The sequence below is a fragment of the Phyllobates terribilis genome, unplaced genomic scaffold (assembly GCF_046119375.1).
Source record: "Phyllobates terribilis strain yellow unplaced genomic scaffold, ASM4611937v1 Scaffold_3__8_contigs__length_932513732, whole genome shotgun sequence".
Lineage (NCBI taxonomy): Eukaryota > Metazoa > Chordata > Amphibia > Anura > Dendrobatidae > Phyllobates > Phyllobates terribilis.
The window spans coordinates 46,594,995-46,618,886 of NW_027362763.1; the positions used below are offsets into that span (position 1 = coordinate 46,594,995).

At 38.1% G+C, this 23,892-nt stretch overlaps 1 protein-coding gene across 7 annotated transcripts in view; it reads right to left on the reverse strand.

The window, feature by feature from the left end:
- Window positions 1–23,892, reverse strand: part of PTK2B (protein tyrosine kinase 2 beta) — a 288,178-nt gene that overhangs the window by 244,314 nt on the left and 19,972 nt on the right. For 2 of the 7 annotated variants that reach the window (XM_073673845.1, XM_073673839.1), the window contains exon 1: window positions 14,484–14,501. The exons of 4 other annotated variants lie outside the window; for them this stretch is intronic. In XM_073673845.1, coding sequence (XP_073529946.1) covers window positions 14,484–14,486 — 3 coding nt within the window. In that variant the 5' untranslated portion in view covers window positions 14,487–14,501. Of the gene's footprint in view, window positions 1–14,483; window positions 14,503–23,892 lie in introns of those variants that run through there. One more of the 7 variants, XM_073673844.1, reaches the window with a different exon arrangement.

A 23,892-nucleotide genomic window follows, 5' to 3' on the forward strand; every position in this document is an offset into this window, starting at 1 on the left:
AGTTATATTCTTGTACATAGGGGGCAGTATTATAGTAGTTATATTCTTGTAAATAGGGGGAGTATTATAGTAGTTATATTCTTGTACATAGGAGCAGTATTATAGTAGTTATATTCTTGTACATAGGGGCAGTATTATAGTAGTTATAGTCTTGTATATAGGGAGCAGTATTATAGTAGTTATATTCTTGTACATAGGAGCAGTATTATAGTAGTTATATTCTTCCACACAGGGGCAGTATTATAGTAGTTATATTCTTGTACATAGGGGGCAGTATTATAGTAGTTATATTCTTGTACATAGGAGCAGTATTATAGTAGTTATATTCTTGTACATAGGGGGCAGTATTATAGCAGTTATATTCTTGTACATAGGGGCAGTATTATAGTAGTTATATTCTTGTACATAGGGGCAGTATTATAGTAGTTATATTCTTGTACATAGGGGGCAGTATTATAGTAGTTATATTCTTGTACATAGGGGGCAGTATTATAGTAGTTATATTCTTGTACATAGGGGCAGTATTATAGTAGTTATATTCTTGTACATAGGGGGCAGTATTATAATAGTAGTTATATTCTTGTACATAGGGGGCAGTATTATAATAGTAGTTATATTCTTGTACATCGGAGCAGTATTATAGTAGTTATATTCTTGCACATAGGGGGCAGTATTATAATAGTAGTTATATTCTTGTACATCGGAGCAGTATTATAGTAGTTATATTCTTGTACATAGAAGCAGTATTATAGTAGTTATATTCTTCCACACAGGGGCAGTATTATAGTAGTTATATTCTTGTACATAGGGGGCAATATTATAGTAGTTATATTCTTGTACATAGGAGCAGTATTATAGTAGTTATAATCTTGTACATTGGAGCAGTATTATAGTAGTTATATTCTTCCACACAGGGGCAGTATTATAGTAGTTATATTCTTGTACATAGGAGCAGTATTATAGTAGTTATATTCTTGTACATAGGAGCAGTATTATAGTAGTTATATTCTTGTACATAGGAGCAGTATTATAGTAGTTATATTCTTGTACATAGGGGGCAGTATTATAGTAGTTATATTCTTGTACATAGGGGCAGTATTATAGTAGTTATATTCTTGTACATAGGAGCAGTATTATAGTAGTTATATTCTTGTACATAGGGGGCGGTATTATAGTAGTTATATTCTTGTACATAGGAGCAGTATTATAGTAGTTATATTCTTGTACATAGGAGCAGTATTATAGTAGTTATATTCTTGTACATAGGGGGCAGTATTATAGTAGTTATATTCTTGTAAATAGGGGGAGTATTATAGTAGTTATATTCTTGTACATAGGAGCAGTATTATAGTAGTTATATTCTTGTACATAGGGGCAGTATTATAGTAGTTATAGTCTTGTACATAGGGAGCAGTATTATAGTAGCTATATTCTTGTACATAGGAGCAGTATTATAGTAGTTATATTTTTCCACACAGGGGCAGTATTATAGTAGTTATATTCTTGTACATAGGGGGCAGTATTATAGTAGTTATATTCTTGTACATAGGAGCAGTATTATAGTAGTTATATTCTTGTACATAGGGGGCAGTATTATAGCAGTTATATTCTTGTACATAGGGGCAGTATTATAGTAGTTATATTCTTGTACATAGGGACAGTATTATAGTAGTTATATTCTTGTACATAGGGGGCAGTATTATAGTAGTTATATTCTTGTACATAGGGGGCAGTATTATAGTAGTTATATTCTTGTACATAGGGGCAGTATTATAGTAGTTATATTCTTGTACATAGGGGGCAGTATTATAATAGTAGTTATATTCTTGTACATAGGGGGCAGTATTATAATAGTAGTTATATTCTTGTACATCGGAGCAGTATTATAGTAGTTATATTCTTGCACATAGGGGGCAGTATTATAATAGTAGTTATATTCTTGTACATCGGAGCAGTATTATAGTAGTTATATTCTTGTACATAGGAGCAGTATTATAGTAGTTATATTCTTCCACACAGGGGCAGTATTATAGTAGTTATATTCTTGTACATAGGGGGCAGTATTATAGTAGTTATATTCTTGTACATAGGAGCAGTATTATAGTAGTTATATTCTTGTACATTGGAGCAGTATTATAGTAGTTATATTCTTCCACACAGGGGCAGTATTATAGTAGTTATATTCTTGTACATAGGAGCAGTATTATAGTAGTTATATTCTTGTACATAGGAGCAGTATTATAGTAGTTATATTCTTGTACATAGGAGCAGTATTATAGTAGTTATATTCTTGTACATAGGGGGCAGTATTATAGTAGTTATATTCTTGTACATAGGGGCAGTATTATAGTAGTTATATTCTTGTACATAGGAGCAGTATTATAGTAGTTATATTCTTGTACTTAGGGGGCGGTATTATAGTAGTTATATTCTTGTACATAGGAGCAGTATTATAGTAGTTATATTCTTGTACATAGGAGCAGTATTATAGTAGTTATATTCTTGTACATAGGGGGCAGTATTATAGTAGTTATATTCTTGTACATGGAGGCAGTATTATAGTAGTTATATTCTTGTACATAGGAGCAGTATTATAGTAGTTATATTCTTGTACATAGGGGGCGGTATTATAGTAGTTATATTCTTGTACATAGGAGCAGTATTATAGTAGTTATATTCTTGTACATAGGAGCAGTATTATAGTAGTTATATTCTTGTACATAGGAGCAGTATTATAGTAGTTATATTCTTGTACATAGGGGCAGTATTATAGTAGTTATACTCTTGCACATAGGAGCAGTATTATAGTAGTTATATTCTTGTACATAGGGGGCGGTATTATAGTAGTTATATTCTTGTACATAGGAGCAGTATTATAGTAGTTATATTCTTGTACATAGGAGCAGTATTATAGTAGTTATATTCTTGTACATAGGGGCAGTATTATAGTAGTTATATTCTTCTACATAGGGGGCAGTATTATAGTAGTTATATTCTTGTACATAGGAGCAGTATTATAGTAGTTATATTCTTGTACATAGGAGCAGTATTATAGTAGTTATATTCTTGTACATAGGGGGCGGTATTATAGTAGTTATATTCTTGTACATAGGAGCAGTATTATAGTAGTTATATTCTTGTACATAGGGGGCGGTATTATAGTAGTTATATACTTGCACATAGGAGCAGTATTATAGTAGTTATATTCTTGTACATAGGGGGCGGTATTATAGTAGTTATATTCTTTTACAAAGGAGCAGTATTATAGTAGTTATATTCTTGTACATAGGAGCAGTATTATAGTAGTTATATTCTTGTACATAGGAGCAGTATTATAGTAGTTATATTCTTGTACATAGGGGCAGTATTATAGTAGTTATACTCTTGCACATAGGAGCAGTATTATAGTAGTTATATTCTTGTACATAGGGGGCGGTATTATAGTAGTTATATTCTTGTAAATAGGAGCAGTATTATAGTAGTTATATTCTTGTACATAGGAGCAGTATTATAGTAGTTATATTCTTGTACATAGGGGGCAGTATTATAGTAGTTATATTCTTGTATATAGGGGGAGTATTATAGTAGTTATATTCTTGTACATAGGAGCAGTATTATAGTAGTTATATTCTTGTACATAGGAGCAGTATTATAGTAGTTATATTCTTGTACATAGGGGGCGGTATTATAGTAGTTATATTCTTGTACATAGGAGCAGTATTATAGTAGTTATATTCTTGTACATAGGGGGCGGTATTATAGTAGTTATATTCTTGCACATAGGAGCAGTATTATAGTAGTTATATTCTTGTACATATGGGGCAGTATTATAGTAGTTATATTCTTGTACATAGGGGGCAGTGTTATAGTAGATATATTCTTGTACATAGGGGCAGTATTATAGTAGTTATATTCTTGTACATAGGAGCAGTATTATAGTAGTTATATTCTTGTACATAGGGGGCGGTATTATAGTAGTTATATTCTTGTACATAGGAGCAGTATTATAGTAGTTATATTCTTGTACATAGGAGCAGTATTATAGTAGTTATATTCTTGTACATAGGAGCAGTATTATAGTAGTTATATTCTTGTACATAGGAGCAGTATTATAGTAGTTATATTCTTGTACATAGGGGGCAGTATTATAGTAGCTATATTCTTGTACATAGGGGCAGTATTATATTAGTTATATTCTTGTACATAGGAGCAGTATTATAGTAGTTATATTCTTGTACATAGGGGGCGGTATTATAGTAGTTATATTCTTGTACATAGGAGCAGTATTATAGTAGTTATATTCTTGTACATAGGAGCAGTATTATAGTAGTTATATTCTTGTACATAGGGGGCAGTATTATAGTAGTTATATTCTTGTACATGGAGGCAGTATTATAGTAGTTATATTCTTGTACATAGGAGCAGTATTATAGTAGTTATATTCTTGTACATAGGGGGCAGTATTATAGTAGTTATATTCTTGTACATAGGGGGCAGTATTATAGTAGTTATATTCTTGTACATAGGGGGCAGTATTATAGTAGTTATATTCTTGTACATAGGGGCAGTATTATAGTAGTTATACTCTTGCACATAGGAGCAGTATTATAGTAGTTATATTCTTGTACATAGGGGGCGGTATTATAGTAGTTATATTCTTGTACATAGGAGCAGTATTATAGTAGTTATATTCTTGTACATAGGAGCAGTATCATAGTAGTTATATTCTTGTACATAGGGGGCAGTATTATAGTAGTTATATTCTTGTAAATAGGGGGAGTATTATAGTAGTTATATTCTTGTACATAGGAGCAGTATTATAGTAGTTATATTCTTGTACATAGGGGCAGTATTATAGTAGTTATAGTCTTGTACATAGGGAGCAGTATTATAGTAGTTATATTCTTGTACATAGGAGCAGTATTATAGTAGTTATATTCTTCCACACAGGGGCAGTATTATAGTAGTTATATTCTTGTACATAGGGGGCAGTATTATAGTAGTTATATTCTTGTACATAGGAGCAGTATTATAGTAGTTATATTCTTGTACATAGGGGCAGTATTATAGTAGTTATATTCTTGTACATAGGAGCAGTATTATAGTAGTTATATTCTTGTACATAGGAGCAGTATTATAGTAGTTATATTCTTGTACATAGGAGCAGTATTATAGTAGTTATATTCTTGTACATAGGGGGCAGTATTATAGTAGCTATATTCTTGTACATAGGGGCAGTATTATATTAGTTATATTCTTGTACATAGGAGCAGTATTATAGTAGTTATATTCTTGTACATAGGGGGCGGTATTATAGTAGTTATATTCTTGTACATAGGAGCAGTATTATAGTAGTTATATTCTTGTACATAGGAGCAGTATTATAGTAGTTATATTCTTGTACATAGGGGGCAGTATTATAGTAGTTATATTCTTGTACATGGAGGCAGTATTATAGTAGTTATATTCTTGTACATAGGAGCAGTATTATAGTAGTTATATTCTTGTACATAGGGGGCAGTATTATAGTAGTTATATTCTTGTACATAGGGGGCAGTATTATAGTAGTTATATTCTTGTACATAGGGGGCAGTATTATAGTAGTTATATTCTTGTACATAGGGGCAGTATTATAGTAGTTATACTCTTGCACATGGGAGCAGTATTATAGTAGTTATATTCTTGTACATAGGGGGCGGTATTATAGTAGTTATATTCTTGTACATAGGAGCAGTATTATAGTAGTTATATTCTTGTACATAGGAGCAGTATTATAGTAGTTATATTCTTGTACATAGGGGGCAGTATTATAGTAGTTATATTCTTGTAAATAGGGGGAGTATTATAGTAGTTATATTCTTGTACATAGGAGCAGTATTATAGTAGTTATATTCTTGTACATAGGGGCAGTATTATAGTAGTTATAGTCTTGTACATAGGGAGCAGTATTATAGTAGTTATATTCTTGTACATAGGAGCAGTATTATAGTAGTTATATTCTTCCACACAGGGGCAGTATTATAGTAGTTATATTCTTGTACATAGGGGGCAGTATTATAGTAGTTATATTCTTGTACATAGGAGCAGTATTATAGTAGTTATATTCTTGTACATAGGGGGCAGTATTATAGCAGTTATATTCTTGTACATAGGGGCAGTATTATAGTAGTTATATTCTTGTACATAGGGGCAGTATTATAGTAGTTATATTCTTGTACATAGGGGGCAGTATTATAGTAGTTATATTCTTGTACATAGGGGGCAGTATTATAGTAGTTATATTCTTGTACATAGGGGCAGTATTATAGTAGTTATATTCTTGTACATAGGGGGCAGTATTATAATAGTAGTTATATTCTTGTACATAGGGGGCAGTATTATAATAGTAGTTATATTCTTGTACATCGGAGCAGTATTATAGTAGTTATATTCTTGCACATAGGGGGCAGTATTATAATAGTAGTTATATTCTTGTACATCGGAGCAGTATTATAGTAGTTATATTCTTGTACATAGGAGCAGTATTATAGTAGTTATATTCTTCCACACAGGGGCAGTATTATAGTAGTTATATTCTTGTACATAGGGGGCAGTATTATAGTAGTTATATTCTTGTACATAGGAGCAGTATTATAGTAGTTATATTCTTGTACATTGGAGCAGTATTATAGTAGTTATATTCTTCCACACAGGGGCAGTATTATAGTAGTTATATTCTTGTACATAGGAGCAGTATTATAGTAGTTATATTCTTGTACATGGGAGCAGTATTATAGTAGTTATATTCTTCCACACAGGGGCAGTATTATAGTAGTTATATTCTTGTACATAGGAGCAGTATTATAGTAGTTATATTCTTGTACATAGGGGGCAGTATTATAGTAGTTATATTCTTGTACATAGGGGCAGTATTATAGTAGTTATATTCTTGTACATAGGGGGCAGTATTATAGTAGTTATATTCTTGTACATAGGGGGCAGTATTATAGTAGTTATAATCTTGTACATAGGGGCAGTATTATAGTAGTTATATTCTTGTACATAGGGGGCAGTATTATAGTAGTTATATTCTTGTACATAGGGGCAGTATTATAGTAGTTATATTCTTGTACATAGGGGGCAGTATTATAGCAGTTATATTCTTGTACATAGGGGCAGTATTATAGTAGTTATATTCTTGTACATAGGGGCAGTATTATAGTAGTTATATTCTTGTACATAGGGGGCAGTATTATAGTAGTTATATTCTTGTACATAGGGGGCAGTATTATAGTAGTTATATTCTTGTACATAGGAGCAGTATTATAGTAGTTATATTCTTGTACATAGGGGGCAGTATTATAGCAGTTATATTCTTGTACATCGGAGCGGTATTATAGTAGTTATATTCTTGTACATAGGGGGTGGTATTATAGTAGTTATATTCTTGTACATAGGGGCAGTATTATAGTAGTTATATTCTTGTACATAGGGAGCAGTATTATAGTAGTTATATTCTTGTACATAGGGGGCAGTATTATAGTAGTTATATTCTTGTACATAGGAGCAGTATTATAGTAGTTATATTCTTGTACATAGGGAGCAGTATTATAGTATTTATATTCTTGTACATAGGAGCAGTACTATAGTAGTTATATTCTTGAACATAGGAGCAGTATTATAGTAGTTATATTCTTGTACATAGCGGGCAGTATTATAGTAGTTATATTCTTGTACATACAGGGCAGTATTATAGTAGTTATATTCCTGTACATAGGAGCAGTATTATAGTAGTTATATTATTGTACATAGGGGGCAGTATTATAGTAGTTATATTCTTGTATATAGGGGGCAGTATTATAGTAGTTATATTCTTGTACATATAGGGCAGTATTATAGTAGTTATATTCTTGTACATAGGAGCAGTATTATAGTAGTTATATTATTGTACATAGGGGGCAGTATTATAGTAATTATATTCTTGTACATAGGAGCAGTATTATAGTAGTTATATTCTTGTACGTAGGGGGCAGTATTATAGTAGTTACATTCTTGTACATAGGAGCAGTATTATAGTCGTTATATTCTTGTACATAGGGGGCAGTTTTATAGTAGTTATATTCTTTTACATAGGGGTAGTATTATAGTAGTTATATCCTTGCATATAGGGGCAGTATTATAGCTGTTCTATCCTTGTATATAGGGGCAGTATTATAGCAGTTATATACTTGTATATAGGGGCAGTATTATAGCAGTTATATCCTTGTATATAGGGGCAGTATTATAGCAGTTATATCCTTGTATATAGGAGCAGTATTATAGCAGTTATATCCTTGTATATAGGGGCAGTATTATAGCAGTTATATCCTTGTATATAGGGGCAGTATTATAGCAGTTATATCCTTGTATATATAGGGGCAGTATCATAGCAGTTATATCCTTGTATATAGGGGCAGTATTATAGCAGTTATATCCTTGTACATAGGGGCAGTATTATAGCAGTTATATCCTTGTATATAGGGGCAGTATTATAGCAGTTATATCCTTGTATATAGGGGCAGTATTATAGCATTTATATCCTTGTATATAGGGGCAGCATTATAGCAGTTATATCCTTGTATATAGGGGCAGTATTATAGCACTTATATCCTTGCATATAGGGACATTATTATGGTAGTTATATTCTTGTATATAGGGGCAGTATTATAGCAGTTATATCCTTGTATATAGGGGCAGTATTATAGCAGTTATATCCTTGTATATAGGGGTAGTATTATAGCAGTTATATCCTTGTATATAGGGACATTATTATAGTAGTTATATTCTTGTATATAGGGGCAGTATTATAGCAGTTATATTCTTGTACATAGGGGGCAGTATTATAGCAGTTATATTCTTGTACATAGGGGCAGTATTATAGTAGTTATATTCTTGTACATAGGGGGCAGTATTATAGTAGTTATAATCTTGTACATAGGGGCAGTATTATAGTAGTTATATTCTTGTACATAGGGGGCAGTATTATAGTAGTTATATTCTTGTACATAGGGGCAGTATTATAGTAGTTATATTCTTGTACATAGGGGGCAGTATTATAGCAGTTATATTCTTGTACATAGGGGCAGTATTATAGTAGTTATATTCTTGTACATAGGGGCAGTATTATAGTAGTTATATTCTTGTACATAGGGGGCAGTATTATAGTAGTTATATTCTTGTACATAGGGGGCAGTATTATAGTAGTTATATTCTTGTACATAGGAGCAGTATTATAGTAGTTATATTCTTGTACATAGGGGGCAGTATTATAGCAGTTATATTCTTGTACATCGGAGCGGTATTATAGTAGTTATATTCTTGTACATAGGGGGTGGTATTATAGTAGTTATATTCTTGTACATAGGGGCAGTATTATAGTAGTTATATTCTTGTACATAGGGAGCAGTATTATAGTAGTTATATTCTTGTACATAGGGGGCAGTATTATAGTAGTTATATTCTTGTACATAGGAGCAGTATTATAGTAGTTATATTCTTGTACATAGGGAGCAGTATTATAGTATTTATATTCTTGTACATAGGAGCAGTACTATAGTAGTTATATTCTTGAACATAGGAGCAGTATTATAGTAGTTATATTCTTGTACATAGCGGGCAGTATTATAGTAGTTATATTCTTGTACATACAGGGCAGTATTATAGTAGTTATATTCCTGTACATAGGAGCAGTATTATAGTCGTTATATTATTGTACATAGGGGGCAGTATTATAGTAGTTATATTCTTGTATATAGGGGGCAGTATTATAGTAGTTATATTCTTGTACATATAGGGCAGTATTATAGTAGTTATATTCTTGTACATAGGAGCAGTATTATAGTAGTTATATTATTGTACATAGGGGGCAGTATTATAGTAATTATATTCTTGTACATAGGAGCAGTATTATAGTAGTTATATTCTTGTACGTAGGGGGCAGTATTATAGTAGTTACATTCTTGTACATAGGAGCAGTATTATAGTCGTTATATTCTTGTACATAGGGGGCAGTTTTATAGTAGTTATATTCTTTTACATAGGGGTAGTATTATAGTAGTTATATCCTTGCATATTGGCAGTATTATAGCTGTTCTATCCTTGTATATAGGGGCAGTATTATAGCAGTTATATACTTGTATATAGGGGCAGTATTATAGCAGTTATATCCTTGTATATAGGGGCAGTATTATAGCAGTTATATCCTTGTATATAGGAGCAGTATTATAGCAGTTATATCCTTGTATATAGGGGCAGTATTATAGCAGTTATATCCTTGTATATAGGGGCAGTATTATAGCAGTTATATCCTTGTATATATAGGGGCAGTATCATAGCAGTTATATCCTTGTATATAGGGGCAGTATTATAGCAGTTATATCCTTGTACATAGGGGCAGTATTATAGCAGTTATATCCTTGTATATAGGGGCAGTATTATAGCAGTTATATCCTTGTATATAGGGGCAGTATTATAGCATTTATATCCTTGTATATAGGGGCAGCATTATAGCAGTTATATCCTTGTATATAGGGGCAGTATTATAGCACTTATATCCTTGCATATAGGGACATTATTATGGTAGTTATATTCTTGTATATAGGGGCAGTATTATAGCAGTTATATCCTTGTATATAGGGGCAGTATTATAGCAGTTATATCCTTGTATATAGGGGTAGTATTATAGCAGTTATATCCTTGTATATAGGGACATTATTATAGTAGTTATATTCTTGTATATAGGGGCAGTATTATAGCAGTTATATTCTTGTACATAGGGGGCAGTATTATAGCAGTTATATTCTTGTACATAGGGGCAGTATTATAGTAGTTATATTCTTACACATAGGAGCAGTATTATAGTAGTTATATTCTTGTACATAGGGGGCGGTATTATAGTAGTTATATTCTTGTACATAGGGGCAGTATTATAGTAGTTATTTTCTTGTACATAGGAGCAGTATTATAGTAGTTATATTCTTGTACATAGGGGGCGGTATTATAGTAGTTATATTCTTGTACATAGGGGCAGTATTATAGTAGTTATATTCTTGTACATAGGGGGTAGTATTATAGTAGTTATATTCTTATACATATGGGGCAGTATTATAGTAGTTATATTCTTGTACATAGGGGGCAGTATTATAGTAGTTATATTCTTACACATAGGAGCAGTATTATAGTAGTTATATTCTTGTACATCGGAGCAGTATTATAGTAGTTATATTCTTGTACATAGGGGGCGGTATTATAGTAGTTATATTCTTGTACATAGGGGCAGTATTATAGTAGTTATATTCTTGTACATAGTGGGCAGTATTATAGTAGTTATATTCTTACACATAGGAGCAGTATTATAGTAGTTATATTCTTGTACATAGGAGCGGTATTATAGTAGTTATATTCTTGTACATAGGGGGCGGTATTATAGTAGTTATATTCTTGTACATAGGGGCAGTATTATAGTAGTTATATTCTTTTACATAGGTGGTAGTATTATAGTAGTTATATTCTTGTACATAGGGAGCAGTATTATAGTAGTTATATTCTTGTACATAGGGAGCAGTATTATAGTAGTTATATTCTTGTACATAGTGGGCAGTATTATAGTAGTTATATTCTTACACATAGGAGCAGTATTATAGTAGTTATATTCTTGTACATAGGGAGCATTATAATAGTAGTTATATTCTTGTACATAGGAGCAGTATTATAGTAGTTATATTCTTGTACATAGTGGGCAGTATTATAGTAGTTATATTCTTACACATAGGAGCAGTATTATAGTAGTTATATTCTTGTACATCGGAGCGGTATTATAGTAGTTATATTCTTGTACATGGGGGCGGTATTATAGTAGTTATATTCTTGTACATAGGGGCAGTATTATAGTAGTTATATTCTTGTACATAGGGGGTAGTATTATAGTAGTTATATTCTTGTACATAGGGAGCAGTATTATAGTAGTTATATTCTTGTACATAGGGGGCAGTATTATAATAGTAGTTATATTCTTGTACATAGGAGCAGTATTATAGTAGTTATATTCTTGTACATAGGGGCAGTATTATAGTAGTTATATTCTTGAACATAGGGGCAGTATTATAGTAGTTATATTCTTGTACATAGGAGCAGTATTATAGTAGTTAAATTCTTGTACATAGGGGGAAGTATTATAGTAGTTATATTCTTGTACATAGGAGCAGTATTATAGTAGTTATATTCTTGTACATAGGGGGCAGTATTATAGTAGTTATATTCTTGTACATAGGGAGCAGTATTATAGTAGTTATATTCTTGTACATAGGGGGCAGTATTATAGTAGTTATATTCTTGTAAATAGGAGCAGTATTATAGTAGTTATATTCTTGTACATAGAGAGCAGTATTATAGTAGTTATATTCTTGTACATAGAAGCAGTACTATAGTAGTTATATTCTTGTACATAGGAGCAGTATTATAGTAGTTATATTCCTGTACATAGGGGCGGTATTATAGTAGTTATATTCTTGTACATACAGGGCAGTATTATAGTAGTTATATTCTTGTACATAGGGAGCAGTATTATAATAGTAGTTATATTCTTGTACATAGGAGCAGTATTATAGTAGTTATATTCTTGTACATAGGGGGCAGTATTATAATAGTAGTTATATTCTTGTACATAGGAGCAGTATTATAGTAGTTATATTCTTGTACATAGGGGGCAGTATTATAATAGTAGTTATATTCTTGTACATAGGAGCAGTATTATAGTAGTTATATTCTTGTACATAGGGGGCAGTATTATAGTAGTTATATTCTTGTACATAGGGGCAGTATTTAAACAGTTATATTCTTGTACATAGGGGCAGTATTATAGTAGTTATATTCTTGTACATAGGAGCAGTATTATAGTAGTTAAATTCTTGTACATAGGGGGCAGTATTATAGTAGTTATATTCTTGTACATAGGAGCAGTATTATAGTAGTTATATTCTTGTACTTAGGGGGCAGTATTATAGTAGTTATATTTTTGTACATAGGGAGCAGTATTATAGTAGTTATATTCTTGTACATAGGGGGCAGTATTATAGTAGTTATATTCTTGTACATAGGGAGCAGTATTATAGTAGTTATATTCTTGTACATAGGGAGCAGTATTATAGTAGTTATATTCTTGTACATAGAAGCAGTACTATAGTAGTTATATTCTTGTACATAGGAGCAGTATTATAGTAGTTATATTCTTATACATACAGGGCAGTATTATAGTAGTTATATTCTTATACATACAGGGCAGTATTATAGTAGTTATATTCTTATACATACAGGGCAGTATTATAGTAGTTATATTCTTGTACATAGGGAGCAGTATTATAGTAGTTATATTCTTATACATACAGGGCAGTATTATAGTAGTTATATTCTTGTACATAGGGAGCAGTATTATAGTAGTTATATTCTTGTACATAGGGGGCAGTATTATAATAGTAGTTATATTCTTGTACATAGGAGCAGTATTATAGTAGTTATATTCTTGTACATAGTGGGCAGTATTATAATAGTAGTTATATTCTTGTACATAGAAGCAGTATTATAGTAGTTATATTCTTGTACATAGGGGGCAGTATTATAATAGTAGTTATATTCTTGTACATAGGAGCAGTATTATAGTAGTTATATTCTTGTACATAGGGGGCAGTATTATAGTAGTTATATTCTTGTACATAGGGGCAGTATTATAGTAGTTATATTCTTGTACATAGGGGCAGTATTATAGTAGTTATATTCTTGTACATAGGAGCAGTATTATAGTAGTTAAATTCTTGTACATAGGGGGCAGTATTATAGTAGTTATATTCTTGTACATAGGAGCAGTATTATAGTAGTTATATTCTTGTACTTAGGGGGCAGTATTATAGTAGTTATATTCTTCTACATAGGAGCAGTATTATAGTAGTTATATTCTTGTACATAGGGGGCAGTATTATAGTAGTCATATTCTTGTACATAGGGGGCAGTATTATAGTAGTTATATTCTTGTACATAGGAGCAGTATTATAGTAGTTATATTCTTGTACATAGGGAGCAGTATTATAGTAGTCATATTCTTGTACATAGGGGGCAGTATTATAGTAGTTATATTCTTGTACATAGGAGCAGTATTATAGTAGTTATATTCTTGTACTTAGGGGGCAGTATTATAGTAGTTATATTCTTGTACATAGGAGCAGTATTATAGTAGTTATATTCTTGTACATAGGGAGCAGTATTATAGTAGTCATATTCTTGCACATAGGGGGCAGTATTATAGTAGTTATATCCTTGTATATAGGGACAGTATTGTGGCAGTTATATCCTTGTATATAGGGGCAGTATGATAATAGTTTTCTTCACTTGATTCAGTTACAGAATAGTTTTGTGAATTTTAGTTCCGCTTACAAAAGTACATATCATAATAAAGAGAAGAGGTATTATTAAATTACCATTTAGCCTTTTTACTCCAGCACTGAAGCATTATAGTTTAATAATACTGTTTACGTTGCCGCCTGCCGCTTGATATCGTTCGGAGCTGCGCTCTTGACAACACTTCAAATGCCGCTTTACAAATTCTTTTATTTCCTGTTAGAAAAATGCACCTTGGAGCCACATCGAGAAGTCAAGTAACCAGGGTCCGTTACATGGCGAAGGAGCCAAGCAGAACACACCTATATCCTCCAGGGCTGTGGCTGCGCGGGTGATGTTTATACTGTGTCAGCGCAGGAGGACGGGCGGGGGAACAACAGGACAGAACTGGTGTTTCCACTCTGGAATTTGCCTCTGGGCTGAGAAGAAAGTGGAGAGAAGCGAAGTGAATCTTCAGACCTACTTGATCCTGACTTATTATCAGGGATGCTGTTGGCAGATCCTCCATAGACAGCAGTAAATATAATACAGATTTTATGTACATTTAAAGGGGCTGATCCTATTATATTAGTTGTGCTTCTTACGAGTAGTGTTTAGCGGTCAGTACAGATAAAGCTTTCTGTTTTCGTGCTATGAATCACCGCTGCATTGACAAATGATTTGATACTTACCACATACTATTGATGCTGTGAATTCTATCATGAACCTGTCTTCGGTTAGCTTCTAAGCTCCCCCTAGTGGAGGCTTCATGCAGACAGAACTTTATCATTTACGTCTTTGTCCATGCAGGGGATTTGGAGCTCTGTAGCAGAAAACGTTGATTGATTTAGAGATACAGTACAGACCAAAAGTTTGGACACACCTTCTCATTTAAAGATTTTTCTGTATTTTCATGACTATGAAAATTGTACATTCACACTGAAGACATCAAAACTATGAATTAACACATGTGGAATTATATACTTAACAAAAAAGTGTGAAACAACTGAAAATATGTCTTATATTCTAGGTTCTTCAAAGTAGCCACCTTTTGCTTTGATGACTGCTTTGCACACTCTTGGCATTCTCTTGTTGAGCTTCAAGAGGTAGTCACCGGAAATGGTTTTCACTTCACAGGTGTGCCCTGTCAGGTTTGATAAGTGGGATTTCTTGCCTTATAAATGGGGTTGGGACCATCAGTTGTGTTGTGCAGAAGTCAGGTGGATACACAGCTGATAGTCCTACTGAATAGACTGTTAGAATTTGTATTATGGCAAGAAAAAAGCAGCTAAGTAAAGAAAAACGAGTGGCCATCATTACTTTAAGAAATGAAGGTCGGTCAGTCCAAAAAATTGGGCAAACTTTGAAAGTGTCCCCAAGTGCAGTTGCAAAAACCATCAAGCGCTACAAAGAACCTGGCTCACATGAGGACCGCCCCAGGAAAGGAAGAACAAGAGTCACCTCTGCTTCTGAGGATAAGTTTATCCGAGTCACCAGCCTCAGAAATCGCAGGTTAACAGCAGCTCAGATTAGAGACCAGGTCAATGCCGCACAGAGTTCTAGCAGCAGACACATCTCTTCAACAACTGTTAAGAGGAGACTTTGTGCAGCAGGCCTTCATGGTAAAATAGCTGCTAGGAAACCACTGCTAAGGACAGGCAACAAGCAGAAGAGACTTGTATGGACTAAAGAACACAAGGAATGGACATTAGACCAGTGGAAATCTGTGCTTTGGTCTGATGAGTCCAAATTTGAGATCTTTGGTTCCAACCACCGTGTCTTTGTGCGACGCAGAAAAGGTGAACGGATGGACTCTACATGCCTGGTTCCCACCGTGAAGCATGGAGGAGGAGGTGTGATGGTGTGGGGGGCTTTGCTGGTGACACTGTTGGGGATTTATTCAAAATTGAAGGTATACTGAACCAGCATGGCTACCACAGCATCTTGCAGCGGCATGCTATTCCATCCGGTTTGCGTTTAGTTGGACCATCATTTATTTTTCAACAGGACAATGACCCCAAACACCTCCAGGCTGTGTAAGGGCTATTTGACCAAGAAGGAGAGTGATGGGGGGCTACGCCAGATGACCTGGCCTCCACAGTCACCAGACCTGAACCCAATCGAGATGGTTTGGGGTTTGCTGGACCGCAGAGTGAAGGCAAAAGGGCCAACAAGTGCTAAGCATCTCTGGGAACTCCTTCAAGATTGTTGGAAGACCATTTCCGGTGACTACCTCTTGAAGCTCATCAAGAGAATGCCAAGAGTGTGCAAAGCAGTCATCAAAGCAAAAGGTGGCTACTGTGAAGAACCTAGAATATAAGACATATTTTCAGTTGTTTCACACTTTTTTGTTAAGTATATAATTCCACATGTGTTAATTCATAGTTTTGATGCCTTCAGTGTGAATGTACAGTTTTCATAGTCATGAAAATACAGAAAAACCTTTAAATGAGAAGGTGTGTCCAAACTTTTGGTCTGTACTGTATATGAGGAAATTCTCAAGGAATGATGAATCAAAAATCAATTTTAAAAAAGTTGCAATTCACTTTAACCCTACGAGTATTGTTCACATAAGTGAACTTTTTTTTATTTCAGGGGGGAGATAAAGTAGAGATCACTGGAAAAATGATTTTTTTTTTTACTTTACTATGTGTTATATACTGTTGTCATCACTTGGATTTTATAAACCTGAGGTTATGATGTCATGACATAAACTTGATTTTTTCATTTTTTGTAAATTCTTTAGATTTTCTTTGGTAACTTTGATTCAAAGTCAGAAACACAGAAGCGTCCCGTTATCGGATGACGAAAACTTACCAGCGACCGGGGCAGGAATAACATGGCTGTTACAAGCTTTGTAGTCTACACGGATAAAATAACATTGCGTCTGTATATGATCCGGCTTCATCTGCTGCTATTGACGGTGGTGCCAGCCCCTCCGCACCAACCAGCGGGCAGCTGAGGCATCACATTCCAGCGTGTATGAACACATGGGAAATGAGGGGCGCAATGGACGACGTGGATACAAGCGTCTCAGTGTATGGACAGGTGGCCACATTGTATCTAGTATTGATCATAGCGCCACCAGCAGGTTCACCCAACTATTCCTGGCTGAGCTCAGAGTATGGTGGATGCACATTACAAGGGTTTACAACCAAAGACATTTCTCATCTCCCGACTTGGAGGGGTCCGACTGCTGTTCTTGGATGGAGGGGGTCCGACTGTTGTTCATGGATGGAGGGGGACCGACTGCTGTTCTTGGCTGGAGGGGGTCCGACTGTTGTTCATGGATGGAGGGGGACCGACTGCTGTTCTTGGATGGAGGGGTCCGACTGCTGTTCTTGGATGGAGGGGGTCCGACTGCTGTTCTTGGATGGAGGGGGACCGACTGCTGTTCTTGGATGGAGGGGGACCGACTGCTGTTCTTGGCTGGAGGGGGTCCGACTGTTGTTCATGGATGGAGGGGGACCGACTGCTGTTCTTGGATGGAGGGGTCCGACTGCTGTTCTTGGATGGAGGGGGTCCGACTGCTGTTCTTGGATGGAGGGGGTCCGACTGCTGTTCTTGGATGGAGGGGGACCGACTGCTGTTCTTGGATGGAGGGGGACCGACTGCTGTTCTTGGATGGAGGGGGACCGACTGCTGTTCTTGGATGGAGGGGGTCCGACTGCTGTTCTTGGATGGAGGGGGACCGACTGCTGTTCTTGGATGGAGGGGGTCCGACTGCTGTTCTTGGATGGAGGGGGACCGACTGCTGTTCTTGGATGGAGGGGGTCCGACTGCTGTTCTTGGATGGAGGGGGACCGACTGCTGTTCTTGGATGGAGGGGGACCGACTGCTGTTCTTGGATCGAGGGGTCCGACTGCTGTTCTTGGATGGAGGGGGACCGACTGCTGTTCTTGGACGGAGGGGGACCGACTGCTGTTCTTGGATGGAGGGGGACCGACTGCTGTTTTTGGACGGAGGGGGTCCAACTGCTGTTCTTGGATGGAGGGGGTCCAACTGCTGTTCTTGGATGGAGGGGGTCCAACTGCTGTTCTTGGATGGAGGGGGTCCAACTGCTGTTCTTGGATGGAGGGGGTCCGACTGTTCTTGGTTGGAGGGGGTCTGACTGCTGTTCTTGGATGGAGGGGGACCGACTGCTGTTCTTGGATGGAGGGGGACCGACTGCTGTTCTTGGATGGAGGGGGACCGACTGCTGTTCTTGGATGGAGGGGGACCGACTGCTGTTCTTGGATGGAGGGGGACCGACTGCTGTTCTTGGATGGAGGGGGTCCGACTGCTGTTTTTGGACGGAGGGGGTCCAACTGCTGTTCTTGGATGGAGGGGGTCCAACTGCTGTTCTTGGATGGAGGGGGTCCAACTGCTGTTCTTGGATGGAGGGGGTCCAACTGCTGTTCTTGGATGGAGGGGGTCCGACTGTTCTTGGTTGGAGGGGGTCTGACTGCTGTTCTTGGATGGAGGGGGTCCGACTGCTGTTCTTGGATGGAGGGGGTCCAACTGCTGTTCTTGGACGGAGGGGGTTCAACTGCTGTTCTTGGATGGAGGGGGTCCAACTGCTGTTCTTGGATGGAGGGGGTCCAACTGCTGTTCTTGGATGGAGGGGGTCCGACTGCTGTTCTTGGATGGAGGGGGTCTGACTGCTGTTCTTGGATGGAGGGGGTCCGACTGCTGTTCTTGGTTGGACGGGGTTCGACTGCTGCTCTTGGTTGGAGGGGGTCCAACTGCTGTTCTTGGTTGGAGGGGGTCAGAATGCTGTTCTTGGTTGGAGGGGGTCCGACTGCTGTTCTTGGTTGGAGGGGGTCCGACTGCTGTTCTTGGTTGGAGGGGGTCCGACTGCTGTTCTTGGTTGGAGGGGGTCCGACTGCTGTTCTTGGTTGGAAGGGGTCCGACTGCTGTGTTTGAATGAAGGGGGTCCGATACCTGTTTTTGGATGAAGGGGGTCCGACTGCTGCTCTTGGCTGCATTTGTCTAATAAAGTTTTAATTCGTACTTGACCTTCCCTACATTCAAAGTTCCTCTTTACCAAAGTTCTATGTGACGAAGGGCCAGACGGAGGGAGCGACTAATAGGACCCCATTTTATAGCCCTATAACCCAGTAATGACGGAGGGTGACTAAGATCTCCTGCCCTGGCCCCATGTAATGCTTTGCTACATTTCTAGAGCTCAGGACAGAACAAGCTTTGAGATGGAAATCATACTGTAGATGGGTGGTCAAGTGTAAAGGGAAGAGATCATCAGAAAATGACCTCATGTTTAAATCAGGTTTTGTGTCACATGGGAGTTAAAAAAAATTTTTTGCAATGTGATTTTTTCTATATCACAATCTTCAGCAGAGGATTACAACGCTGACGCAACACAGGGTCCACCAATCACAATAGGAGATGTCACAGCTCACCTCCTCCTCCTCCTGTACAATGACTGATAACACCTCTATATACAGTAGATAACACAGGTTACACCATTCACAATAGGTGATGTCACAGCTCACCTCCTCCTCCTCCTGTACAATGACTGATAACACCTCTATATACAGTAGATAACACAGGTTCCACCATTCACAATAGGTGATATTACAGCTCATCTCCTCCTCCTCGTGTACAATGACTGATATCACCTCTATATACAGTAGATAACACAGGATCCACCACTCACAATAGGAGATGTCACAGCTCACCTCCTCCCCCTCCTGTACAATGACTGATAACACCTCTATATACAGTAGATAACACAGGATCTACCATGTACAATAGGTGAGGTCACAGCTCACCTCCTCCTCCTGTATAATGGCTGATAACACCTCTATATACAGTAGATAACACAGGATCTACCATGTTCAATAGGTGATGTCACAGCTCACCTCCTCCTCCTGTACAATGACTGATAACACCTCTACATACAGAAGATAACACTGGATCCACCATTCAAGATAGATGTCACAGCTCACCCCCTCCTCCTCCTGTATAATGACTGATAACACTTCTATATACACTAGATAACACAGGATTCACCATTCACAATAGATGTCACACCTCACCCCCTCCTCCTCCTGTACAATGACTGATAATACCTCTGTATACAGTAGATAACACAGGATCCACCATTCACAATAGGTGATGTCACAGCTCATCCCCTCCTCCTCCTGTACAATGACTGATATCACCTCTATATACAGGTGATAACACAGGATCCACCATCCACAATTGGTAATATCACAGCTCACCTCCTCCTCCTCCTGTACAATGACTGATAACACCTCTATATACAGTAGATAACACTGGATCCACTATTCACAATAGGTGACGTCACAGCTCACCTCCTCCTCCTGTACAATGACTGATATCACCTCTATATACAGTAGATAACACTGGATTCACTATTCACAATAGGAGATGTCACAGCTCACCTCCTCTTCCTCTGTACAATGACTGATAATACCTCTGTATACAGTATATAACACAGAATCCACCATTCACAATAGGTGATGTCACAGCTCACCTCCTCCTCCTGTACAATCACTGATAACACCTCTATATACAGTAGATAACACAGGATCCACCATTCACAATAGGTGATATCACAGCTCACCTCCTCCTCCTGTACAATGACTGATAACACCTCTATATACAGTAGATAACACAGGATTCACCATTCACAATAGATGTCACACCTCACCCCCTCCTCCTCCTGTACAATGACTGATAATACCTCTGTATACAGTAGATGACACAGGGGATCCGCCATTCACAGTAGGTGATATCACAGCTCACCCCCTCCTTCTCCTGTACAATGACTGATAACACCTCTATATACAGTAGATAACACAGGATCCACCATTCACAATAGGTGATGTCACAGCTCACCTCCTCCTCCTGTACAATGACTGATAACAACTCTATATACAGTAGATAACACAGGATTCACCATTCACAATAGCTGATATCACAGCTCACCTCCTCCTCCTCCTGTACAATGTCTGATAACACAGGATCCACCTGTTAGGCTCCCCAGGGGAGGTGGATCCGCTAAGCATCTGATTCGAGTGGGCACACGGACCCCACACGTTACTTAGTGGTGTAATCACTGCTGTTATGCAGAAACTAAAGTTTAATCAGATATGCTAATTAGGTGCTCAGTGCGCCCTGGGCGTGTCCAAGAGGCTCAAGTGCACCATTGCAGCCCCCTTACCTGAGTTTTTCTGGAGTGAGCACTCTCTGTAGAGAAAGCTCAGGTAAGTCAGTGCTGTCAGTCAGCAATGGGGGAGGCGGAGATATGCAAAACCAGTGGACAGAACTTTGCACTGAGTCTTTTGGCCATGCCCAGAGTGCACCGACACCTAATTAGCATATCTGATAAAACTTCATTTTCTGCAGAACGGAGGCAGAGATGAGATCAGTAGTTATATGGACGACGTCCCCTGGAGGGCTGTGTGCGGAGTCTCTGCGGTCACTCGGGGCTGGCGGCGCAGTGGTGCAATGTGCGGAGCCGGATCTGTAACACTTTTGGTTTCGTATCATTGTCCTCTGAGCTTTCGGTGCCACGGATTCCTTTATTTCACTTGTTTAATGACATCAGATTCAAAGACGCATTTTCTGTTATTTTGTGGGGTGCGGGGGGGATAAGTAAAGAAAAGGCGCCAACTATGGGAAAGGACCGTCTGAAGCTCCCGCCGCTATCAGCCATCACAATCACTGATACAGATCACAGATTGGGGGGCTTTGCCACATGAGACTCAACAGACAAAAACACTTAAAAGACTAAAGGAACATGGCCGATCACACGTGACGTCTAAATGATTCAGGCACGTGTCTAAGAAAGGTCTGCAGAAGAAAGGCCGACGCCGCGCAGGCAAACACCAAGTACGTGGGGGCTAAGGTTTTACCCGTATTTTCAAACTGCACTACAAAAGTGCATTGCCCAGCAGGGGGCGATGATGAGCACAGGGGCTGCTTGGTAGAAGGACAAACTGTCCATTTGTGTATACAGCTCTTATGCAGAGCGATGTATCACCATGGCTACAAACTACAATAGAATCCTGTGTTCTGTGATCTTGCTGTCATCTGTTACTCACTTCCTCTGCATCAACCTTCCCCCAATTCTTCATAACCTACTGACAGTAGAAGTAGGCATGTGGAAGACACCAGCAGTCAGAAATGTATTTTCAGCCCCTATTTATTGTTCTCAATAGGAGATTAACATTTAAGTCCAGAAACTTGTCCTACGTGCCTCTTTAGCTCACCCTCTCCTCCAAACTCTTTGCTTCACTGACTTTTTGAAATTACCTTTAAATCCCACCATCTTCTACCATCTGCCTCTCTGACCCACCATCTTCTACCATCTGCCTCCCTGGCCCACCATCTCCTGCCATCTGCCTCTCTGACCCACCATATTCTACCATCTGCCTCTCTGACCCACCATCTTCTACCATCTGCCTCTCTGACCCACCATATTCTACCATCTGCCTCTCTGACCCACCATATTCTACCATCTGCCTCTCTGACCCACCATCTTCTACCATCTGCCTCTCTGGCCCACCATATTCTACCATCTGCCTCTCTGGCCCACCATCTTCTACCATCTGCCTCTCTGGCCCACCATCTTCTACCATCTGCCTCCCTGGCCCACCATCTCCTGCCATCTGCCTCTCTGACCCACCATATTCTACCATCTGCCTCTCTGACCCACCATCTTCTACCATCTGCCTCTCTGACCCACCATATTCTACCATCTGCCTCTCTGACCCACCATATTCTACCATCTGCCTCTCTGACCCACCATCTTCTACCATCGGCCTCTCTGGCCCACCATCTTCTACCATCTGCCTCTCTGGCCCAACATCTTCTACCATCTGCCTCTCTGGCCCACCATCTTCTACCATCTGCCTCTCTGGCCCACCATCTTCTACCATCTGCCTCTCTGGCCCACCATCTTCTACCATCTGCCTCTCAGGCCCACCATCTTCTACCATCTGCCTCTCCTGCCCACCATCTTCTAGCATCTGCCTCTCTGACTCACCATCTTCTACCATCTGCCTCCCTGGCCCACCATCTTCTACCATCGGCCTCCCTGGCCCACCATCTTCTACCATCTGCCTCCCTGGCCCACCATCTTCTACCATCTGCCTCTCTGGCCCACCATCTTCTACCATCTGCCTCTCTGGCCCACCATCTTCTACCATCTGCCTCTCTGGCCCACCATCTTCTACCATCTGCCTCTCTGGCCCACCATCTTCTACCATCTGCCTCCCTGGCCCACCATCTCCTGCCATCTGCCTCTCTGACCCACCATATTCTACCATCTGCCTCTCTGACCCACCATCTTCTACCATCTGCCTCTCTGACCCACCATATTCTACCATCTGCCTCTCTGACCCACCATATTCTACCATCTGCCTCTCTGACCCACCATCTTCTACCATCTGCCTCTCTGGCCCACCATATTCTACCATCTGCCTCTCTGGCCCACCATCTTCTACCATCTGCCTCTCTGGCCCACCATCTTCTACCATC